General features: G+C 40.6%; 1 protein-coding gene across 2 annotated transcripts in view; it reads left to right on the top strand.

Moving 5' to 3' along the window:
• The window catches only part of adcy9a (adenylate cyclase 9a), a 45,589-nt gene that overhangs the window by 16,140 nt on the left and 5,102 nt on the right, over window positions 1–24,347 (top strand). The window contains exons 3-11 of one of the 2 annotated variants that reach the window (XM_085410395.1): window positions 9,207–9,406; window positions 12,145–12,252; window positions 12,456–12,694; window positions 13,120–13,222; window positions 14,302–14,510; window positions 15,464–15,623; window positions 18,645–18,796; window positions 21,924–21,953; window positions 24,074–24,341. In XM_085410395.1, the coding sequence (XP_085266521.1) occupies window positions 9,207–9,406; window positions 12,145–12,252; window positions 12,456–12,694; window positions 13,120–13,222; window positions 14,302–14,510; window positions 15,464–15,623; window positions 18,645–18,796; window positions 21,924–21,953; window positions 24,074–24,341 (1,469 nt within the window). The remainder of the gene's footprint in view (window positions 1–9,206; window positions 9,407–12,144; window positions 12,253–12,455; window positions 12,695–13,119; window positions 13,223–14,301; window positions 14,511–15,463; window positions 15,624–18,644; window positions 18,797–21,923; window positions 21,954–24,073; window positions 24,342–24,347) is intronic. The other variant, XM_085410396.1, reaches the window with a different exon arrangement.

Raw genomic sequence — 24,347 nt, 5'->3', positions numbered from 1 at the left:
GCATTAGGTTTAACCACCACACTATGGAGTCAAGATTAGTATGTGCCCATCCGTGTGCGCATGCATTAAAAAAACACACACAAAAAAGTGATGCATCAGTCGTCATCAGCTCTCCCGAGCAAGACCAAGGTTGGTCATTTCTTCCTCAAGGACTTTCCTCTGCCGCTGAACAGCAACCTCCCCGGGCGAAACTCAAGAGACTCTGCGAAGTGAGACACTTAAATGCCTTTTAACAGCTGTGTGTGCGTGATTGTATGTTTATCAGAGTGACGCAGTGGCAGTTGGAGTGCGTCACTTTTCCTGTCAACCCGCTGTACTGCATGCCGCGCACTCACACACTTGTAGGACCTCCTGATTGTGGCGCAAACAAACTGCGGGTGATGAAAATGCTAATATGTTTTCTTAAAACACGATGTTAATTGGAAATCCCCATGACCCCAACCTTAATCTGTTAATGCCAACTCCAAAATATGTATATGAAAAAACAAAGTCAACATTTTGTGTTGTTTGTCAGACTTTTACAACTTTTCCTGATTAGACCAATTTAGAAATATGCGAACAAACCCTTGGGCGACGGGACCAAGGTCTCGTGTTTGACCAAAACCAGAGAAGAAACCCACCAGGGTCCCTATAGACGCTTTATTAAATCCCAGCAATGACATTTAAAAGATCAAGGAGGTGGTGCAAAGGAAAAGAAATGGATGAAGCAGAGGGAGAGAGTGAGGAACTCCCTGGACTAAAATGATGGCTCAAAAGAGGGAAGGGAGGAGGGATAGAGGGATGGATGAGAGGGAGGAATGGGAGGGTATTGGAAGGAGGATCGTGTGAGAGCCTCATCCCTCGGTTCCATCAGCGTGTCCAAATATGGAGGCTTCTGCTATTGTCGAGCCCTGTTCTCAAGACCCGCCACGGACCAGGGAGAAAACTGGAGGATAGGAAAGGGAAGGGCTGGAGAGGGGAAGAGTGAGCGGTGGGAGAAAGTTGAAGGCAGACAGCTGAAAAAAAAGGGAAAGAACAAGACAGCAGAGACGAGGCAGATCAACTATAAAAATAGGTAGCGAGAGGTGCTGCGAGATGTAAGGTCTGGCGAGACAAAGGAGAAGAAGTTGAAGGTGAACGTGAATAAAATTGGACAGTTGGAGGATAAATCTATGAAAGGGGGAAGCAAGTTTAAATCTATTTTTAGCTCTGGATTTATTTATTTCTGATTGTTCAAGCAGCAAAATGAAAGAATGAGAAAACAAAGAACGATGGAAGTTCTTTAATTAGTCTGCTGAAGTGTCTCCATCCCTCTTTTGTATTCACATACGTTCACTTCTCTGTGTGTGGGACCAGAGGGGAGTCAGCGACCTTTGGGTCACTGTTTTGATCATGTGGTTGGAAGTTGCCATAAAGTCAAAGGTCATTTGTCAGGAAGTAGTGAGTTGGGAATGAGCCATCTCTCTGGGGATGGTCTGAAATGTCAGATGTAGTTTTAAAACATTTGCCCAGACATTTGTCTCGGTATGCTTGTTGCACACTTGTACACATTTTTTGGATCAAGTCTGTCTCGATTCATGTTTACGTTTGTGCTTACGAATTGTAGAACTACCTTTCAGGAGTTTATCTTTATATGTACTAAGGGTGTGTATCAATGCAAAGCTGCAAAATCATTCAGCCTGTATGTACGAGCAAATCATTGTGCTGTATGACATCGGAAAGTGAAAAAGGCCATCACAATTGATCAAAGCTTTCGAAATTATCTGAAATTCATTTATATTAAAGATAAAGTAAGTCATTTTTAATATTATTTAATTAAAAAAAGAATGTTACACTCATAAATATCTATTGATTATTAAATCTTGCAACAAATTGATGAATGCATCATTATAAAGTTTGATTTAATCTATTAAATATGCAAAGGAGCAGCTGCTGGTTTTTTGGAAGTCGCCATGTTGGTCTCCACTTTGAAAATAGTGGCCGAAACTGATTTCAAATCAAATCAAATCACTTTTATTGTCACATCACATGTGCAGGTACATTGGTACAGCACATGTGAGTGAAATTCTTGTGTGCGAGCTTCACAAGCAACAGAGTTGTGCAAAATACAATAATGTAAACAAGCAAAATACAAGAATGGCTACATCTGAAACTAATAAATATATGTACAATATATAATAGTATATGCATTTCTGGATGTGTATACTAAATATTTTTCTACGTGTGTGTGTGTGTGTGTACACATATTTTACAAATTAAATAGAGTAAACAATAGATAAAATATATAAAAATATACAGAGTTGAGACATGTGCAAAACAGTGGCATTACTGTACAGTATGGAGTGCATAATGTTTAAGTTCCAGTAGTGGAGGTGAGGTGTCTATGACGTGTTCAGCAGTCTGATGGCCTGATGGGAGAAGCTGTCTCTCAGTCTGCTGTTACGGGACCGGATGCTGCAGAACCTCCTTCCTGAGGGAAGTAGTCTGAACAGTTTATTTCACCATCCTGCCTGATTGCATTCTATGTATGCGACTCGAGACCAGCCACGTAAAATAATTTAAAGATCACAGATATCTCTAGCTAACCATTTCACATTTGTACATGTGTATTATCTCTTTTGAATTACGTCTTTCTCATCTTCCTCTTCCATTCCTGTCCCCCTCTCCTTCCTTCCACATCATCCTCTTCCTCCTCACCTCAACACTCATCTCCTGAACTGAAGTCAAGGCTCTAACAAGCAAAAATTTGCACAAATATGCTTATTTATCGGCCCAATCACTTAGTGTCAGAAGATTATACATCTGACCCTCCTGTCACCAGCTTGTCAGGTACTGTTAGGCCAAAGCAGCAACTTTTACTGACACAAAGGTTCAGGAGATCTTCAACAAATCACCTTAGTAGGATTGTGCACTTGAATTGGTTGGGGTAAGAAGACAGTAGTCATTTGACTGCAATCTGACATCTAGCAGTGGTATTTTACACACTGTATCTTTAAAATTAGGCTCTAAAATATTTGTATTTATATTCCATATAATTATTTGTCATTTAAATTGTTAAATTAAATACACTGTGCGTCACATCATAGGAGAATTCCCCTGGGATAAGCATTGGTTCCTGGTCCAGGTGTTTTCAAAGAAGGACTAAATTCCTGGGGAATTTGCCATTTTCCCAAGTACTACTAACTGCACAGGAGTACTTCTGGAGTACGTCATAGAAATCTCTTCTCTTCAAAGGTATACTACAGGACTTTATAAACACAAAATTCAAACTATTGAGCATCCGCCATTGTAACACTATATATAGTGTAAATAATGAAAGAGTGCAGTAGGTGCTCTTTAATGTTGATAGAGTAGCGCGTTTATATGTGTGTCAGTGTCAGGGAGTTGGGAGTCTGTTTTCTGGAGAGTAATTTTCTGTGTGTGCATGTGTGTGTTTGTGTAGCACGTGTGTGTTTGTGTAGCACGTGTGTGTTTGTGTAGCACGTGTGTGTTTGTGTAGCATGTGTGTGTTTGTGTAGGTGAGTATGTGTAGCCATGATGTGTATGGGCTTCAAGTGTGCATGTGGAATGTGACGACTCAGCTTTACTTCCTCTCCATTCATCTTCGTGTCTCACTGATTGATTAATTGATTCATGCCTGTGTGGATCTGGTCTGGTAAAACCAGCCGTGCACGTGTGTTAAGAAGTTGGGAGATGGTTTCTAATGTATGAGACTATAAGGGAAAAGAGCAATCGTACCGCATTGCATTACCTTCGATGAGTCATACGCTTAGAAAATGGTACTTTTGTGTGTGCATGTTAGTTTGATTCATCCACTTTATGTGTCTCCCACATGGAGATGCTGCATATTTCCTGAATACGGTATACGCTAAGGAGGTAAGATATGCAAAAAAAATAAAGTTGTTTTTGTTTTTGGTTATTATAAATGTTATGTCATCTGGTCAGTTGTGTCATTTTTAAGTTAAAGTTGCGTGTTAATACAGCTGTAAAACTAAGAAACTTGTCATAAACAAGGCATAGCAGATAGCAAACTGAAAGTAGCTGTTGCTTTATGTGTCAACACTACTGTCATATGTGGTTAGTTTTGACATTGCGTGTTGCAAATATTTTCCTTGACCACACTGGTACATTTCGGCCTTCTCATTAGGATGTCCATTCATTCTTAAATAATTTTAGGGTCCAAACAAAAGCCACAAGGAGCTTAAGAGACACGTTATACTGTTACAAAACATAATTGAATTCATAAAGAAGCTAGTCCAGCTAATACAGGAGGAGATAACATCGGAGCTGCTAATGTAAAATCTCATTTGCTGTGTTGTGATTTATTTATTTGTGTGTTAGTATATGATTTAGCAGTCTTTAGCAGGCTTTAACCTCAATAAGTGGGTTCAACGTGTGTTAAGGTCATCTAATGCAGATCTATTAAATAAAAAAAACAAACATTATGAAACGATGCATGGACAGATTGCGAAAGGATGAATAATAATAAAGTAATAATTATTGAAACCCACAGTTCGGTTTGTGTCCTTTTTTTAACCACAGGCCTGAACATTTGATCGCAATTAGAACATGAAGCGAAAACAAACTAGAATATTCTGATGTATTCCCAATATATTTACCAGTTCTGTTACCTGAATGATCTGAAAACATTGCAACACAGCTTCACATGGCTATCACGGAAGATGTAATCACGACGAGCTCTGAGTTGTTGCATCTCTGATGTGTGCACGCGTTTCTCTGTGCGTTTGTTCGTGCTTCGATAAATTGGAAGTTTGTGCAGAAAACAACAACAACTGGGTTTTATCCTACATGCAGTGCCAGCACGTCTTATCTTATCTGGCTCTATAATTTAAAAAAAAAATTTTTGAGTCTTGTAACATACATCAAATGTTGTTTGATGTTAATTGACAAAGAACAGACAACATTCTTGGGAGTTGGGGGGCGGGGGTGGTTGCTGGACAGATGTAATTTTCTGTTGCAGCAATGCACGCACAGAGTTTGAAATGTTTGTTATGAAAATCATTGACGATGGCTTAGTCTGGAAAAATGATATGCGAAAGGAGACTAAAGAGGAAGAAACTTTAAGATATCCTGCCACGTAATTTAGGTTGGTCAGGTTCTTAACTCTGTTAGATGTCTAGGTATATGGCTAAGTGTTTACAGCATGAGCATTGTGGTGTTTTTGTATGTGTGGTTGTAGTATGTGTAGCTGTCCCCAGCTGAACCCTTTCTGCTCCAGGCAGCTGGTCTGAATAAATCAATAAAGCCCGTTGAGCTGCATTGAGGCTTAGAGTACTGGTGTCAGTTTCTCCCAGAGTGCTGCCTTTACAGAGCCTGTAGAAGATCAATAGACAGACACGTAGTAGTGTGCTGCCCTTAGAAAGCAGTAGATACTCATACCTTTGAATCCATGCGCACAACTATCAACCTGCTGTGCACTTTACTGCTGGAAAACTTCATCTTTTCACTGTCTGTTATATCAAGCGTTTAACTCCCTCAAGGTTTGTTTTAGACTTTCAAGCACGCTGTTGACAACGTTTGAAATCTGAAATGGAAGAAGAAAAGGAATGTGGATTATGCCAGGCATTGTGAGGCTCAATGGCCTTCAAAATACTCTAGGTCGATTTCACCATCTTTACAATCTGTGTGCCGCTTGCTAGTGCCTGTTTTTGAGTTGTCCGTATCTTTGTCTGTAGCATGTCAGCATTTTTGTTATGAAGAAGGCATGTTGGAGTAAGAGGGAAATTCACAAAATAGATGTTTGTCTATCTAAACTCTTTAACTTAACCAGTTATTAACACTGGTGCAGTTCCTATTAATACAAGTGAAAATGTCTCCTACTTATAGATGCAGACGGAACACAAATTTTCAAAGTTTCCACCGAGACCACTCTTGTTTACCGGTTATGTAATCAGATTTACTGACTGGTTTCTCTGCCAATTCAGTACAGTTGGAGTTTTCTTGGTGTCAGACTGATGCATCTTAAGGAATTTCTTGGCTTCTCATCTATGAAAAATGAAAGTGTGCTACTAAGCTTGTGGGCCAACTGCCTACAGAAGAGCTTTTAGCCTCATTGACATAGATTCTGGGCACAGGCTTTTAAAACCTCACTAGGGTGATGAATGATATGTTTCCAAAAGGCATTCCCTCATTTGGTGTTCTGATGCAAAGAGTGCTTTCTAGTATTGCAGTCAGAAATCTTCTTTAGTTGAGGTCAGGTTACGAAATGTTGATTGCGCAGTGCAAAGCATTTAATTCACATAATTTTAATCCACGAAACCATCAGTCATTGTGTTTCTTAATATTTTTTCCATTATTTGGTTCCGATTTAGGCTCGTTGTCTAAATGATCCATTTAAAACAATTACTTGGATATATTTCCTGATAATCTGCTGTAGCTGAAGTCCCACGTCACTGTTGTACAAATTATTCATACATAAAGTAACACCGATTCTTGTAGTTGAGTAGCACAGGGTGAGGACACTGACTGGTTCAAGGGCCCAAAATAAAGCACAGGACACTCGAATGATTAAATTAGTTTAACAGAATGATTTTTATGGTGATAAGAAGCTTAATAACAAGTTTTGGTGAAACTGCAACTCACATCTGTTGGTTCGAATCTCTAAATAGAGAATTTTTGCATCTTACAGTGGATTAAAACCCTATAAAGCTATTATACATCTAATAATAAAATTAGTTCAGCCAATACCGTTATCAGTTGGAAGTTTTCTTAGACTTTTATCGAAAGCAACAGGTTAGAAAAAGAAATTGATACCTAGGTATTAGTGTCAGTTGTACCAATACAGTATCTGTTACGGCCCCAGCTGGGCCTGCTGTGATTTTGACTCTGCGTGGGTGTGTCCACCGTCTCTCCCACCTTAGGTGCCACGCTTTTGTGCAGCTGACTCTACTCAGAAATTAGGCCAGAGTACTTAAGGCCAGAGAAAGGCGAGCTCTAGTACCAGAGAGTTTGTGCAGCTTGTGAACTGTGTGTGTGCGGCTTTTGTTTGCTGGCCAACTTCTGGGTTTCGTTTTTTTAAGAGTACTGGCTATCAGCTTGTCCGTCTCTTTCATTTTAATTATTTATAAATAAAAAACTTGAATAATTTAGCTTTACTTTACACCATCCCTTGGACTTTTTAGAGGAACGTAAAAATTTCGTATCCACATTTCGCTCCATTAGACTAATTTAATAAAAGTACAAAAACTGGAGAGAGTTGAGTTAACTCCCTGCAGGAGGACTGAAAGGGATGGAAATGTGTGTGTGTGTGTGTGTGTGTGTGTGTGTGTGTGTGTGTGTGTGTGTGTGTGTGTGTGTGTGTGTGTGTGTGTTTGATAATCTTCTGTAGCACACAGACCAACTTACAAACACTCCCACTCAGCATCAGACTGACGCACGAGCTTTCACATATAAACTGGATGCTCATCAGTCACACATATCAGACTGACACATGGTTACATATCTTCCTCTTTTTTCAGTTAAATGAAAACAGTACATTGGCATGCAGACAGATCACGAGGAATTTCATAGAACGAGCACTCAGATCTTTATTTCAGAACTCTTGAATTATGCTTTCGTTCCTCCCAAGTAGAGTAATTGACTGTACAATAGAGTATCTGTCAGAAATGTGATTTCTTAGGGCTGTACAGATTCTCCAGATCCACAGCTTGGTTCGTAGCTCAATTCTTAGGCCAGAATTACAGTTCATACCTCAGTTTTGTTTGTTTTGTTTTTTCAAGAACAAAACAGAAAAAAATCTAACATCTATTTTTATGACAGGGATTCATTACTTCATTACTGTGATGTATCCAGTTCAGTCTTCACCTGAAATGATTTTTGGAAACATTAAATCTTTACTACATGTGTATGAAGCATGCAAGCAAGTGTTTGCACATAGCACATGCATGAAGCTGCAGGGACCACAGAACCCCTGAAAAGGTCTCATACATAGCTGAGCTAGGCATGCGCTGATAATAATGTGTATTTGTCCTAAGAGCTCTTATCTTGCATACCTGGAATAGCACTTATGTAGAATAAATGATAGTTTATTGAAAACATATCTTTTTGCAGGCCATCAAGTTCAATTTTACTAGTAAATAGTTCACATTTTAATGATAGTAACTTCATCAGTCAGTTTACAGTAGAGAGCACACGACCTGTTATAGACCATGTCACTGTAACCCTTTAGATGCTCTTCCAGTCACCCCCCCCTTGCTAATATGGTTAGCGTCTTTAGCTGTTTGAACAATGAGGCCAGTTAGCCAGGTTACTGTATGTTTGGACATGCTGATAGTAGCTGGCTATGGGCCATCTCTCTAATCCACTGTTTGTATATTTCCTTGTTGGCTCTTCAGCGAGGTGAATAGGCCTGAGCCGTGGGCTGATATGCAAACACAGTTTGTGAAACACCCAATATTGCATTACCGTTGGCTTGTCAGCATTTGTGTAAATCCACTAAGCATGGATCATGTGTGCTTGAAGAGTGTGTGTCTACACCTAGCCATGATTTTTACAAGTATAAAATTTCCTCCTCAAATGCCATTAATGGCTAACGGTCAGCGTTGTGCTGATCGGGGAAGGGAGGGTGTGTCCTTAGCGCTTCCTTGTTGTACCCACACACCTAAAACAGCTACAAATGACTTTTTTTCTGCCCTTTCATTATTAAATTAGTTTATTGACAAATCAGTTACAGACCTGCCTGAATCATCAGATTTTTGGTTACATCTAACAGTGGTTAACATTTAAAACCCAGGTGGATCATCTCAGTACATACCACCATAAAAATGACTTATGTCAGCAGTTCATATTCATATTCCTGAACATGACCATCTGTTTGTTCATAATGGCGAAAGAAATTTGCCCAGAGTCCATATTTTCAACATAATCCAGTCCTTTTTTATCAGCAACATGTGCAGTGGTGCCTCTCAGGGAAATAGACCCTAATTTAAAAGTTACTACACCATTTTAGTTGATTTTTTATATGTAAGTAAGAAAATTTGCTTTCTTTGGGAATTCAGAGGCACATGATGACTGGTCTTTACAAATTCTCGAGTAATAATTTAGCAATTGCAAGCCACTGCTGTTAGGATTGTGTTAAGTGACACCGCTTTGAAGAAATTATCATCGGTTGTGCTCTGCAATTCACTTCTTTTTAATCTCACTCAACCAGTAAAGTGAAAGTTATGCTACTCTCCTCTAAACTGCATTGCTTTTTGTTCTCTTGTTAGAACTGAAAACCTACCTGATATCAGGGAGGAAGCCGGATCATGATGTGCAGTGTGGCTGTTCTCAGATGGCACTGCCAGGCGAGGATTTTGAAGGAGTCAGCCGCTCCTCCTGTCCTCCGACCCACACACCAGACCTCATCCCTGGAGGGGCGAAAGCCGCTGAGCCTCTGCTGCCACACCAACCACCTGACCGGATTGGGGTAAGAGGACAACCACATATGAGGAACTCAAACTGGCATTGATGCTTGTTGTCCTTCTGATGAATGCCTCACTTAAAGCAGTGGCTCTTATACTTGTCATATCAAGAAATGGAGAATACTTCTCACTCTGCATTGTTTTAATCAGGCATTAACAATAAAAAGGATTCCCTTGGTCAAATCCTTTTTTTTCCAGCTCTGTGCCCCAGCAGTCAGAACCACTTGTCTATAGTAACATACAAAACTGAAGTACAGGCTGGGCCATTTATATGGATACACCGTAATAATATGGGCATGGTTGGTGATATTAAAGTCCTGTTTGTGGCACATTAGTATATGTGAGGGGCAAACTCCTCAAGATGGGTGGTGACCATGGTGGCCATTTAGAAGTCGGCCATCTTGGATACAACTTTTGTTTTTTCAATAGGAAGAGGGTCATGTGACACATCAAACTTATTGGTAATGTCACAAGAAAAACAATGGTGTGCTTGGTTTCAACGTAACTTTATTCTTTCATGAGTTATTTACAAGTTTCTGACCACTCATAAAATGTGTTCAATGTGCTGCCCATTGTGTTGGATTGTCAATGCAACCCTCTTCTCCCACTCTTCACACACTGATAGCAACACCGCAGGAGAAATGCCAGCACAGGCATCCAGTATCCGTAGTTTCAGGTGCTACACATCTCGTATCTTCACACCATAGACAATGGCCTTCAGATGACCCCAAAGATAAAAGTCTAAGGGGGTCAGATCGGGAGACCTTGGGGGCTTTTCAACTGGCCCACGACGACCAATCCACTTTCCAGGAAACTGTTCATCTAGGAATGTTCGGACCTGGCACCCATAATGTGGTGGTGCACCATCTTGCTGGAAAAGCTCAGGGAACGTGCCAGCTTCAGTACATAAAGAGGGAAACACATCATCATGTAGCAATTTCAAATATCCAGTGGCCTTGAGGTTTCCATTGATGAAGAATGGACCCACTATCGTTGTACCCCATATACCACACCAAACCATCACTTTTGTTGCTCCAACAGTCTTGGAGGGATCCATCCAATGTGGGTTAGTGTCAGACCAATAGCGGTGGTTTTGTTTGTTAACTTCACCATTCACATAAAAGTTTGCCTCATCACTGAACAAAATCTTCTGCATGAACTGAGGGTCCTGCTCCAATTTTTGTTTTGCCCATTCTGCAAATTCTGTGCGCCGATCTGGGTCATCCTCGTTGAGATGCTGCAGTAGCTGGAGTTTGTAAGGGTGCCATTTGTGAGTAGCTAATATTGGCAGAAGGGATGTTCGACTAATGCCACTCTCCAGTGACATCCCATATGGAAAAGATATATATAAATCTTATAAAGTTTGCATCTGTCTTGTGTGAAACTTGTATGGAAAGCATACAAGAGTGAAAACAGATATAAGATCCCTTGAAAAATTATATAAATGAAACTTGTATGGTTTGGATACTTACTAAAACAATATATGAAAGTAATGAGAAAGTGGCCACTTTCATGAGTAAATCATGTAAGTTTTTACTATTTCTTTTCCATATGGGATGCGGCGAGTGCTATGCTGTGGGCTCTTGCTGAATGAAGCTAGGACAGCCACTGATGTTTCTTCATTAGTGACAGTTTTCTTGCATCCACATTTTGGCAAATCCAACACTGAACCAGTTTCACGAAACTTAGCAAGCAGTTTGCTAACTGTAGCATGGGAGATGGATGGTCTCGTAGGGTGTCTTGCATTGAAATCTGCTGCAATGACCTGGTTACTGCGTTCACCAGATAGCAACACAATTTCGGTCCGCTCCTCACGTGTTAACCTCTTCGACATGTCAATGGCTGTGAACAAAGAGAAACTTGTAAATAACTCAGGAAAGAATAAAGTTACGTTGAAACCAAGCACACCATTGTTTTTCTTGTGACATTACCAGTAAGTGTGATGTGTCACATGACCTCTTCCTATTGAAAAAATAAAAGTTGTATCTAAGATGGCCGACTTCTAAATGGCCACCATGGTCACCACCCATCTCGAGGAGTTTCCCCTTCACATATACTAATGTGCCACAAACAGGACTTTAATATCACCAACCATTCCCATGTTATTACGATGTATCCATATAAATGGCCGACCCTGTACTTTTGGTGCATTATTGAACCAGTCAGTGATGAAGGGAAGCTCATTTTGAACAGGGGCGATCGTGGCTCAAGAGTTGGGAGTTTGCCTTGTAATCGGAAGGTTGCTGGTTCGAGCCCCGGCTTGGACAGTCTCGGTCGTTGTGTCCTTGGGCAAGACACTTCACCCGTTGCCTACTGGTGGTGGTCAGAGGGCCCGGTGGTGCCAGCGTCCAGCAGCCTCGCCTCTGTCAGTGCGCCCCAGGGTGGCTGTGGCTACAATGTAGCTTGCCATCACCAGTGTGTGAATGGGTGGATGACTGGATGTGTAAAGCGCTTTGGGGTCCTTAGGGACTAGTAAAGCGCTATACAAATACAGGCCATTTACCATTGTGTGACTCACACAGAGTTATTTTGTCTCGTATTCATTGCTAAGTCTTAATTATTAGGGGGATTTATTATAAAACTGAAACACTCCAGCTCATCATTTCACTTTTACTTAAACTTAAAACATACCAGTGCGCACAGCTCCATCATATATAATCTGATGCTGTTATTGCACAAGCCGCTTCTGTATGATATGTTTAATTTGTCAAAATCTCCCCCTGCTGTCTTTTTCTCTCTCCAGCCTCCCTGTGTGTTTCATAACACGGTCCTGTCTTCAGTGGCAGAGCAGGGTGATGATGTGGCTGTGCTGAATGGCTGCCAGGAAGAGCACAAGACTAGCAGTGCCAAGGTACAACACGCACACACGAGCAACGACAGCATCGGTGCACTTGTCAAGCACTCGATTAAGCATTTGTCTCTAAAGCTACTTGACAGTCATGCCCCGTGCTTATCGCTTTTTGTGTCCTTTCTTCTTTTTCACCTCCGTCGTCTCTCCTCTGGCTCTGGTCCCTCTGTCTTTGTCATCGCCTTTATCTCATCTACTCATCACAGTTTATCCCAGGTCACAGCCCCAGGGCAGTCAACGGCCTGCTGAGTCCACCGCTGGAGGAACCAGTGCGGGCCAGTCAGAGTTCTCTATGTGACACGGGAACTGGCACCAGTCTCGGCATGGCTGGGGGCACGGGGGCAGCAGGTACAGGCATGGATCACTCTGCCTTGATACAGTTGCGTGCCAAGAACTACAGACAGAAGAGCGACGCCCATTTCGTGGATGTTATAGGGGAGGACAGGTGAGCAAAGTGGTTAAAGGTGGAATTTATGATCTGATAAGGGTGACTAATTATGCACCCTTATCACTTTGGCATTGAATATGATGCCATGTTTTCATAATTTTCTAAAGGTTTATTAAAAATAAACCTTTGTACTGAGGGCTCGCCTCGCCAGATCACAGAGATAAACGCATAAACTCCACACACAGAGTTCTCAGGATGCTCTTAAAGATGAAATGCAAACATCGTATGATTACTTGAGGACTCAAGGGTTTAATGCTAATGTCGGAGCAGTTGTTTCAGACTTACAGTTTGTTTGTTTTGTCCTGAATCACCAGATGAGTTGTTACAGTTGTTGCATTTTTTTCGCACAATAAAATAATAAGTGAACCATTTGACTTTTTCTGACCTTTTGTCGTATTTTTTTTCCTTACTCTGATCCCCAGTCTAATGAAGGATTACTTTTTCAAACCACCCATCAATAAGATCAGTCTTAACTTTCTAAAGAGCCCTCTGGAAAAAGCCTATCGGAGCAGCTACAAGGAAGAGGTACACACAAGTACACAAACACATTTTTCTACTCAACTGTTTGATGATCCTACCAGCGATTGTGATTTTAACACTCTTCGCTGATTAACTTGAGGCTTAACTAAAAATAGCACTCAGCAGAAGAGAGGGCTTCCTACGTGGATAAGAAAAAAAGAACCACCCAAAAACCTGAACTGTTAAAAAGCAGAAGGCAATAAGGAGACGAATGACAAACAGTAGTGTCCTAATGCATCTTTTGAATCTGAGGCAGAGCGTTTGATTCTCTCTGTGTCACTGCGTGCTTGTCTCTTTGACCGATGGGGTGGAGTTGTTGTAAGTTTTTCCTTGTACCCCTCTTGTTTCCGAAATTTTATACCACATGCTCTCTCACACAGGCACACACACACAGGACCAGTTCCAGTTAGCCTGCATTGACCTCAAAGTCTTGTAGCCACCTGGTGTTAAACCAGTGTTACTACAAAAAAACAAAAACCCCACAACACTAGGATCACTTCACGCAAAATGTCTACAGTATGTGATCATAAGAGTTTGCACATGACTATGACTTTTGGGTTTAGCTGTGAAAATATATTCAGTATGTAAACATTTATATAATATTTATTATTTGCTAAAGCAGCACAAGTTTTAGTTTGTGCATTCGTGTCTAGAAAGAATTGTTAAACGATTGGAAGAATTCAGGGGATTTTTGCATTTGTAAAAAAGCTTCTATTTGTCGCTTTTACTGTCGTTTTGCACCCCCCCTTTAAGGATGAAAATAGGATTTAGTTGGGGGGTTTTAACACCCACTGAAGAAGTGTGATTAATTTAAAAATAATCTGGCAGTTTACAGAAGGCAGTAACATTTTTTTAAGTTAAATCAGATTAGGAAACCACGTAAAAACAACGCAGATCTGGATACGACTGCTAAAAAAAGGTAAAATAAATATTTTGGAGGTTTCATTGTGTCTGTGCTTTGTTTTGCATTTAGATTTACACATTTTAGACCTGATTGTAAAACATCCATACATTTATGTGTGCATTGCAAGGTGTGGGTGTAGTTTCTGTAAAAATGAGCAATTGCAATTACTCTTCCCATTTAGGTCAGAAACATGGTTCGGGTGCAGACGTTTGCAAGCACTACCTTCAGCTCCTTATTGGATGTCCTCCTCAGCTGTTTTGTCTTCCTGGCCCTCACCCTGGCCTGCTTTCTTCCACCTCTCATGAGCTCATCCACTCTGGCTACCGCTGCCCTGGCCTTGGCTCCCCTGGCTGGTCTGTTTGAGCTGGCCTCCTTGGTGCTCTCCATACGGTGAGGATGTTTAGGCAGCTGATGCAGATGGAGAGTGTTTGTGGGTGTTAGTGAGTGTGCACACATGTTGTATATCAAAAATGTTTTGACCGATATGCCAATAAAAACATTTGTATAACATATTTTATAACGTAACACATTCATTGTCTCAACATTTGACCTTTTTACAAAACAATGACAAGGCCTCAGTGTTTTCCCCAGATTTTATTTTTCCTGGCGGGATAGCGAAATCGCTCAAGTGTTATTTATACCGTTGCTCTCGGTGCGGTTCCAGCTGGGCGTAAGAATACGCAATTGTTTGTTTTCAAGTCGAGTGCTGTCACAGTCGAATAAAAATCTGTATCTCTTGGGCTTCAGTGCCACGGAACTGAAACTACTGATAGACCAACATGCAGGACTGTGACTTTCCACTGAGACTAGCATGAATTGTTTTACACTGTTTTATGTTTTATTTGGCTTCCACACCACGGATAAATTTCCCCAGTCAATTACTGGCTTAGAAACCGGCACAATGACAAACTCATACCAGGCTAAAAGAGAAAAAAACAACAACTTATCCTTGGATTTTCCAATACTCTGAGTAGTGCTCGGGATGTGTTTTCTTGTGGTACTTACTTTAATGACTGTGCATGGAGAGTATTTAAAGATTAATTAATTTTCACTTATTGTCTTGCCTAAATGGGCAATAAATCTTCATCTTCTTGCTGTGACTTGGACAGTGTTATTGTTTTAATAATGTATCATAATTAAGGGTAATGAGAATCTGCTGCAGTTTTTTCCCAGACTGAGCAAGGATTGAGGAAGTTAGAGGAGAAGAGGCGGCGTGTTTTTCTCTACTTTATTTTCTGTCTAACTTTGATATTTTTCAGTTATGGGTTAAAGTTTTTGTTCATTCTGATTTTCATTAAGACAATAAATGATTCCCCCTTCTCTTCTCCACTCCTCTCGTGCAGCATGGCCTTCTACTTGGAGGAGGTGATGAGCTGTACTCACTCCCTCCTCCTGGTAGTTTCTGGCTGGGTCTCTCGTCACGTGATCGGCGCCGTGTTGGTCTCTCTCCCTGCCATCTCTGTCTTGTCCCACCTCACTTCAGGCGTCCAGCCGGAACCTCAGGTAAACACTAAAATTAAACTCTTGAACAAAACTTCTTAAACATCCCAAATATCTTTTGGTTCACAGCCTCAAAATATTTCACACATTTCTCATCTGAAAGTATCTCAAGGAGAAGTTTAAAGTAAAAATGTAACCCTACTAAACTTGCACCGTCATAGTTGCTGCTTCTTGGTATCATTCAGAGAGATTGCAGTTGACGCTGCTGCCAGGACTACTACTAAAGATGCCATGCTGGGACTAATAGTACTTGTATTGCTGCTGATTTAACTGCAACTACTGTGCCTCTGTTGTCCCTGCTTTTGGAAGTATCCTTTGTAGCTGTAATGGTTTACTCTGACTGTTATCTCTAAGCTGATTTGAAACTCATCATGGTCTAAAACAGCTCATTAGCTGGTGTTAACCCGTTATAGGACCACTAGAATGAACACGCATGGATTTTGGCACCAGAAATGTCGACTTTTCTTCTTTGAGTCCTGCATGTGTGAAGATTGAGTTGCGCTTGTTTTGCGGTGTTTTAAGTCAAGTGCATTTCCAGCTCTGTATACGTACGAGTCTCGTATTTCATGTTGGAGCCAACGGCTGCTTGCAAGATGTGCATTGGTTTCATATCTTGTTTTTCCAACACCTGATGTCTTTATCCATTTCTCTCCCACCCTGCTCACTCTCTCGCCTCAGCTCTCGCCATCGCTTCAGGGCTCGCAGATCAAAGCGACAGTCTCAGGGAGAGTTGCTAATTAGACATGCAGTTTTCTGGACTTTAATGCCTTTGAAGATGTTAAGGCCCAATAACAGTGCTGAGTGAGGGTTGTGGGGTGTTAGGGTGGGGTGGAAGGGCATGACAGGGAGAGGGGAGGACATGTGTAGTGATGAGCTGGGAAAAGATCTTATCTTGTCAATGTAATCGTTAACACAGCGTGAAAATGTCCCCAAATTCATTTTGCTGTCTGCATGTTTTTGCATGAAAAGAGCTCTGCGTGATTCTAAGAGCCTAAATCACTATGTTTTAGACTTTTACAAATCACATTATATTTCATTTATGTTGCTTTTGAAATTCAGGCTTAGACCATTAAGACATTTCCGCAAAACTATGACAAAAAAGCTCACTTTATTGGGTCAAGGATCCCTTTACAAAGCTAAACCTTATGGACAAAAGTACTGGGCCACACCTCCTAATCACTGGCTTCAGCTATTTCAGGCCCATTACCACAGGTGTAGAAAATCAAGCCCCCTGGCCATGTAACCTGCTTTGGCAAACATTTGTGAAAGACTGTGCTGCTGTGAAAAGCTCCCTGAATTCAAGCGTGGCACTGTAATAGCATGCTGCTGTTGCAACAAGTCAGTTTGTGAAATTTATGTCCTCTTAGATATTATATTATGAACTTTAAGTGGTATTATTATTGTGAAGTGGAAGTGTTTAGGAACCACAGCAACTCAGCCATGAAGTGGCAGACCATGTAAAGTTGAAGAGCAGGGTTGCTGAGTGCTGCAGACTTATCAACATCAGCACAAAAACTGTGTGCCGGGAGTTTCACTGCATGCGTTTCCATGGCTGTTCAGCTACATGCAGGCTTTACAGCACCAAGTGGCATAAAGAAAGCCACCACTGGACTCCTGAGCAGTGGAAACATGTTCTGTAGGGTGACAAATCATGCTTCTCTATCTGGCACTCTGTCTGACGAGTGAGTCTGGAACGTTCCAGCGAAGGGGACTCTTAATGCCTCAGCTTACCAACACATTTTGGACTGTGCTTAGGTTTTCTCTTCCAGCATGACTCTGCTTTAGTGTAGATGGCCCAACACTTGCTCACGTGGTGGATTTCAATTTGAGATTGAATACACTACAGTTTGTTCAGTGCTAAATCTTCAACATTGGTGAAAAACTCATTTTGACAGCATTGTTTTGAAATCCATCCAGTTATTTTCATGCTATATATAGAAGTAATCCCTTCAAGCCAAAGTGCAGGTTTCAGACTGCACTAAACACTGTTGTAGACAGTTTTTACCCCTCAATCTTTTTTAAATTTTATTTTAAAATTTTTCCTGCTCTTGGCTCTATAAGAAGTCAGTGACAGAGGATATTCCTAATAATGCCACCTTAGGCTGGGAATGCAGCAGCACCACAGCTCCACCCGCCTGCTGTTCTAATCGTTTGCAAGGACCAGCCAATGAGAACAAAGCTAGTTTAAAGGAAGAGGTGCTAAAAAAAACCTTGCTTCACAATGTGCATGAAGTGAGGTGTCGCACCACAGCCCAGGTTAAGATGAATAAGGATCATTTTGAAATCAGAATCATGCAAAGATACTATAGTAAGGTCCAAGAACAAAGTACGGAGAAAATTGGAAATGAGCAAAATAGAATCCCTTTGATTGTCGTAAAGGTCTATTTGTGACAATAAACAAATAAAATGATTCATTAATTTAAAAAAAATGTTCCATGAAATTATAGAGCTAGTCCTGAAAACTGAAAGTGTGTGTGCACTTATTCCCTGAATTGCTCTTGACATTTTAGGATATAATATTGCAGTTTTGCTGACACAATCCAGGGAAATACCAAGGAAATGGCAACAAGAACTGTAGAGAAAAACGTTTGCCGTGGGGGAAATGGGAAGCTAATTAATTCAATTTTATTTATGTAGCAATAATTCACAAGGGTAATCATCTTAAGGCACTTTCTGGTTGCAGTTATCTGAACTGAACTGTAGTACTTTGATCCAAAAACCTTCAAGCTTTTATCATATTTTATTCAATAAGCCTATGGATTGTCTTTGGGCTACAACATGCTGGCTTTGGCTCTGGTGGTGAAAGATGTAGTATGATGCACTTGTGTTACACAACATAACCACTAAGTGCTTAAACAGAAAACCTGGATTTTACAGCTGAGGAGTAGCCAGTATTACATCATTACATCACTACGTGCTTAGTAGGTGTTTTTATAGCACACGCTTCAGTTGAATGTGCAAGAATTCTTTGTTGCTGTTGTATTTGCTAAGACATTCGAATAACTAGCTTTTGTTTTTCCTCAGGTGACCGCGTTCCTGTGCTGTGCCACCATCCTGGCCATCATCCAGTTTTGTAACTTCTGTCAGCTGAGTTTCTGGATGCGCTCAATCCTAGCCACTGCTACAGGGGTTGCTTTGCTGCTGCTGCTGTTGTGCAGTCCTCTGGCTGGGGAAAGGTGAGACGCTAACTGCACATACACACAAACACTAAGTGCAGGGTACTCTGTGGGATGCTATCATGAATCCCTATAAAAGACTTAAGTAGTCAAGGTTAGAGTAGGGTAGAGCAGTGATTTCTAGCCAGCCCTTATTGTAAAACAAATTTGCACCTTTTGTGTTTAGTCTGTAGATCTCTGCATATATTCACTACATATAATCCTCAATGTACAATGTACTGACTGAAATGGCACAGTGTAAGTGGAGGTATTCCACATTTTCTCTCCAGAAACAGCAGTTCAGATCGGTGAGAGTCAGCGGGAGAATAATCAATGTGTTTTGATAGAAAAGGGAGAAGTCTTCTGTTAGAAACCGATGGAGACTTTTGCGGAGGGGAGAGCGGAGAGCTCGGGTGAAGTGTAGGAGTCATCCAGAGATTATTCAAGCATTATTCAGCTTTATTTCAAACACGGCACCTGTGTATAACAGCTAGTGCTGGGCGATATGGAAAAAATATTTATCACGATATGAATTATTTTATATCACGATGACGATATATATCACGATATACCACCTGACCCGTGGTCATCTGGAAAGTACGCAGTCTGTAAACAGCGAGCGCAGAGGGTGCAGTCTTCGTTAATGACATGGATGGTTACGCTCATGTAGGGCTGCGTATCTCTGCTCGTCCATAGGTCAGTCGTCAAGGCATAATGCACGACACTGCAAACATCCGTCTCTACTTTGGCCCAGCATGCGTCATATAAGCGAGGCAACTCGACTTATAAGGACTTTGATGAGGTCACGAAAGCTGTCCTTCTCAACTACATAAACAGGGGCCATGCCTTTACAAATGTAACACGAGACGGCTCCTGTGATTTGTTTATGGCGCTGGGACGTTTTCTTATAAGGGCCTTGTGTGAAAGACTGCTGTATCTTTGGCTAGCTATAGTTTTTCTTTTCCCAACTTGCTCCTGTCGTTCCACAACTTGGTTTAGCTCGGATTTTCTGGATTCTTGAGCATTCTTTTTCGTGGACCTTCTGTAGGTGATAGGAGAGATTTGTTGTGTTGCCATCGGGTGCAGGAATAGTTTTATAGTATAGCTTGCAAATGGGCGTCTTCTGCTCCGTGTTGGTGCTGTTGAACCCAAAATGTAACCAAATCACAGATGTACCCCCTCTTTTCGGTAAAAGTGCTTCCTCTTGGGCTGCCTGTGTAGCTGTTTCTGCCTGTTGCATGTCCGGGCATGAAACTGCAACCTGTCGCACGTCCATCGTTTTGAGTTACCGTAAAGCATGTCGCAAATCCGGGTGCACGTAAAGCAGCACCATGTCGCAAAACCACAAGACGGAGTTTCTTTGCGAAAAATATCATTTTTTCATACTTTATTTTCTCTTGCATAAAGTTAAGAGTATGTATAGTGAGAAGACAACACTAATATATTTGCCACAGGCTTTTTAATGGTATATTTCATGTAATAATTTATAAAATTAGGTTAGAAATGATAGAAATGATAGAAGACAAATGGCACAATAGACACTTTTCTATCATCGACACGATATATATTGTCATATCGCCCAGCACTAATAACAGCTGACCTGCAGGATGTAGAGAAGAGCATAAAAGGTTATTTGCAATCCACCCTTAATGAAGCTACTGCAGCTGTGCCTCATCTGTAAATGCACACATTGCTCTTGCTTTTTTCTGCATGCTTCCAATCCGAGTCGCATTAATAGCTGCACATTTCATTATATTATGTGATTGATCTGATGGAGAGGAGGGAAAAAAGCAAAATACATGAGGGAGTTTGTGACATTGTGGGCATCTGTGTATGCAGAGAGACACCGCAGAGGCTTTTGTGCTCCATTATGAACTGATCTCAGTGTACAGGATTAAAAATCTACGGCGCAAACTGCTCTGCTCGCTGTAAAAACGTAACTTTGCTGCCTTTAAAACATCCATAGCATGCATGCATTTTGTATTTGCAGTGAGATGACTTCTTCTCAGTTTCAATAAAATGCCACTATTACAGAGGACCAGAAAGATGTGGGACTCAGATCTAAACATTCAGGACAAACGCTCAGTAAAGAGCTACAGGAGCGAGCCAAAGTTTTACATGGCGCTTCCATGCCAACCATTCTCTCGTGCCAATTATCACTCCGATAATATCTCCCCCTGGCATTCCAAATTAACACTTTGAGCTGCAACTATCACCTCCACACCAGGCACAAAAGAAGGCAGGCTTTTTCCTTTCTTTGTTTTTTTTTTTAGCACTTTATTGCAGTTAATTGCCTCCTGCTGACCTTTTTAAATAGCATTTGTATTGTTAATTTTAAATGCACTCACCTGCAAAATTTGCACTTTGGGAAAAAACAAAAACAAACAAACCATCATGTAACCAATAGAACTACAAAAATTATTGCAATTATTGCTTTTTAGTCTCAAAATTAACACTGAACTTCTTTAGTACATAATAATAATTCCTTTTTTTAATGCTAAAGAAAGAGGTTTGCATTGGTGCACTAGAGTCTGCCCGGTTTGTTTGTGGCTCAGATTTCAATTGGTAGTTTTTAAGCACGCTACCTGTAGCAGATTCTGCAACAGAAATAAGAATATCTACATCATATGCAGGAATTCAAATATCACTCAAGATCCAGTGAAGCAGTTCATCAGGAAAAATGTCTTTCCTCAGAATAATTTATAATTCATTTGTTTTGTGAGCTCAAGTACATTTGCTTTCTTTCTGGAAAGGCTGTGATCAGCTGGCCTGTGATGATGCTATAGAGTTTGGGATTTTTAACCACCCATCTACTATTTTGAAAATAAGTTAGCATATCGCTAGTTCGCCAAATAATGATGGGGTGATGTTACTTTTTGATTTCTTGAGTATCTTCCTGGCATCAGCTAGAAGGAACCCCATACTATAGCAAATGAAACATGATCCTGCTTGATATTGTGGTGCATTAAGCCACCTATCGTATTTAATTACTCTGTAATTGAAGATATCGAAACACCATTTTGGCTTGTTCTGCCCACTTTAACCCCTGATTATATGCTGTCATGCATGCGTATTGTTTGTGTTTGTGTGCATGTGTGTGACTGCTCCTGACTGGTCTTCTGACTGACACCACTCTTGTGTCTTTCAGCTCGAGTAATAACAGCTTACCAGTTCAAGGGTGAGTGTCTCCGTGGAAACAGAGGGGTTTGATTGATGACTGACATTTGAAGGGTTAACAGGAGTGACTGCTTTTTTTTCTCTACTCATAACTACAGCTCTCTCTAGCTTTAACCTATGCTCACACGGTCATGCTTTTTATTCTCCTATCCATCTCTCTCTCTTCCTCTGTTTTCCTCTTTGTGTGCTGCAGTAATAATGCCTGCAAATGCCAATAGTGGTGGAAATGACTCATGCAGCTCATGCTGGCTTAAATCTTGTATGAGGGCTACAACTAAGCCTTAATCAAGGCCGCAGTAGAAAAAAATGAAAGTAGAGAACTGTTTCTTTGTATTCTTTGGTCTTTGTTGGCTCCTTTTCTGGGCATTCACGATACACCTGTTTATATTACAGTTGGATATGTAAACTTCAACATTGCATTTTTTATTTTAGTTTTATCAGGGGAATTACAAAAACAAACTGAAACAGAGAAATTCTCCGTAATTTTTTCTCTCTCCTTCAGTGATGGATAAGTGTGGGCCACAGCCTTTTACTGTGGTTACACTGAATGCCTAAAGTATGCATTTTACTTCTATTATAATCAATGGAAGTGGCTACACCAGACATGAGAGTATGTGGCACGGAGATCATCTTCTTCTTTTTTTTTTTAATCTTTGTGTGAGATGCATGCAGTTATTGTATACAGACATGGGTCATAAAGCGTTGGTATGTTTTATGCAAGAAAAACTTCAGCATCCACCTTTGCCAGTAGCCCAGCAGCTGGTGGTTACTTAGCAACTTAACATTAAAAAAGTCTGGGGATGTGGGGATAGAAACACCTCTAGACCGTTGTTAGGTCAGCTATTTTGAAGTTTTATGCAAATTCACTTTAATTTACATTTTCATCAGGACATAAAACTGCATGTATAGAATCACCAGTCAAATCTGAGTTAAAAAGATGAAAAAAATGTTAAAAAACGTATATGACTTTGCCCAAAAATAAGGTTTTAAAAAGCATTTTCCCCAGGATATTATAGTTAATAGTTATGCACTTACTGGCCACTTTATTGGGTATACTTTGATAGTACTAGCTTGGATAAAGGGATGGGCACAGTCAGCAAAAATAATAGGTAGGCTGTGGCATTTAAACAGTGCTAAACTTGTACCGTGTGAAGAAGAGCTCCCCACACCATTACACCAACAATCTGAATGTTGCAGCAGAAATTGAGACTCATAGGAAGGCAAAGCTGAAAACAAAGCACCTCTTGTTTTGCCTGTTACTCACATAGCCCTATGCAAAACAATCTCTGCAGGTGTGGTTACTTAAAACAAATACTGTGCTGCACACCTGCTTTACAAACTGTTCCCATGCGTTATACATTCAATGTATTCACAGAGTTTGTGTAAGATATGACACAGATCACACACAAGAAATTTTTTCCCTCATTCTTTCGTCTTGATAAAATAACTGAATTTCAATTGTACATCAGAACATCTCGACATCATCAGTTCACATGTTCTGCATTGAGGTGATGATGATAAATAACCCCTCAAATAATATTACATTGAGGATAACTTTTCTTATTCTAGTGCTAATTACAGTTTTTAGCTAAAGTGCATTATCAGATCAAATTTACCAGGCATAACTCCTTGAATTTTCTTATCTGTCACATAAATCCATAAAGTGATTGGATGAAAATCACTTTCAATCAGCCTTCATCTTCTTTAACTCAAGTCTAGTTTCTAAATCTTCCAGAATTAATTAAACTGCAGATAAACAGTGGTTGGGAAGTTATAACTGGCTGCTCTGCAATAAATCAGAATTTTAGTGCAAGTCCAAAATTATACTCTTGCTCTTTGGCAACGTTTGGACTCTTAGATTCTTAAATCAAATTTGATTAAGGCTAAACCAAAATTTCCCAGCATTACTGCACATTATCTGGATTAAGCACATGTAACTTAAAAACTGGGCTAAGAACTGCAAGATATATGTTAAAACTTTATTAAGATGCTATGTCGTAGATTCTCCAAGAAATGGCTGCAGAAATCGCCTTACCATCTTTTGTCTTTCAATTCTCATCTGATCATTTCTCCCATATGTCCCTCATTCTTTTCTGATTCTCCCATCATTTTCTTCCACAGACCAAACACCTCAACATTGATTGACGGCAGTTCAGAAAATGGTCCTAAGATGTTTTCTGACCTTTTGATCTCAGAGGCCATCCTGGCCTTCTTCTTGCTTCTTCTCCTGGTGTGGTTCCTCAACCGCGAGTTTGAGATCAGCTACCGTCTCCATTACCATGGCAACGTCGAGGCTGACAAGCACCGCACCAAGATCCAGATGATGCGAGATCAGGCTGAGTGGTTACTCGGCAACATCATCCCCATCCATGTCGCTGACCAGCTCAAGGTTTTG

Source organism: Rhamphochromis longiceps, linkage group LG6 (genome assembly GCF_057381845.1).
Source record: "Rhamphochromis longiceps isolate RC_006_pf linkage group LG6, R_longiceps_female_GT1.1, whole genome shotgun sequence".
Taxonomy (NCBI): domain Eukaryota; kingdom Metazoa; phylum Chordata; class Actinopteri; order Cichliformes; family Cichlidae; genus Rhamphochromis; species Rhamphochromis longiceps.
Note: the sequence above shows the minus strand (reverse complement) of the source record. Positions and strands in the feature narration are given on the sequence as shown.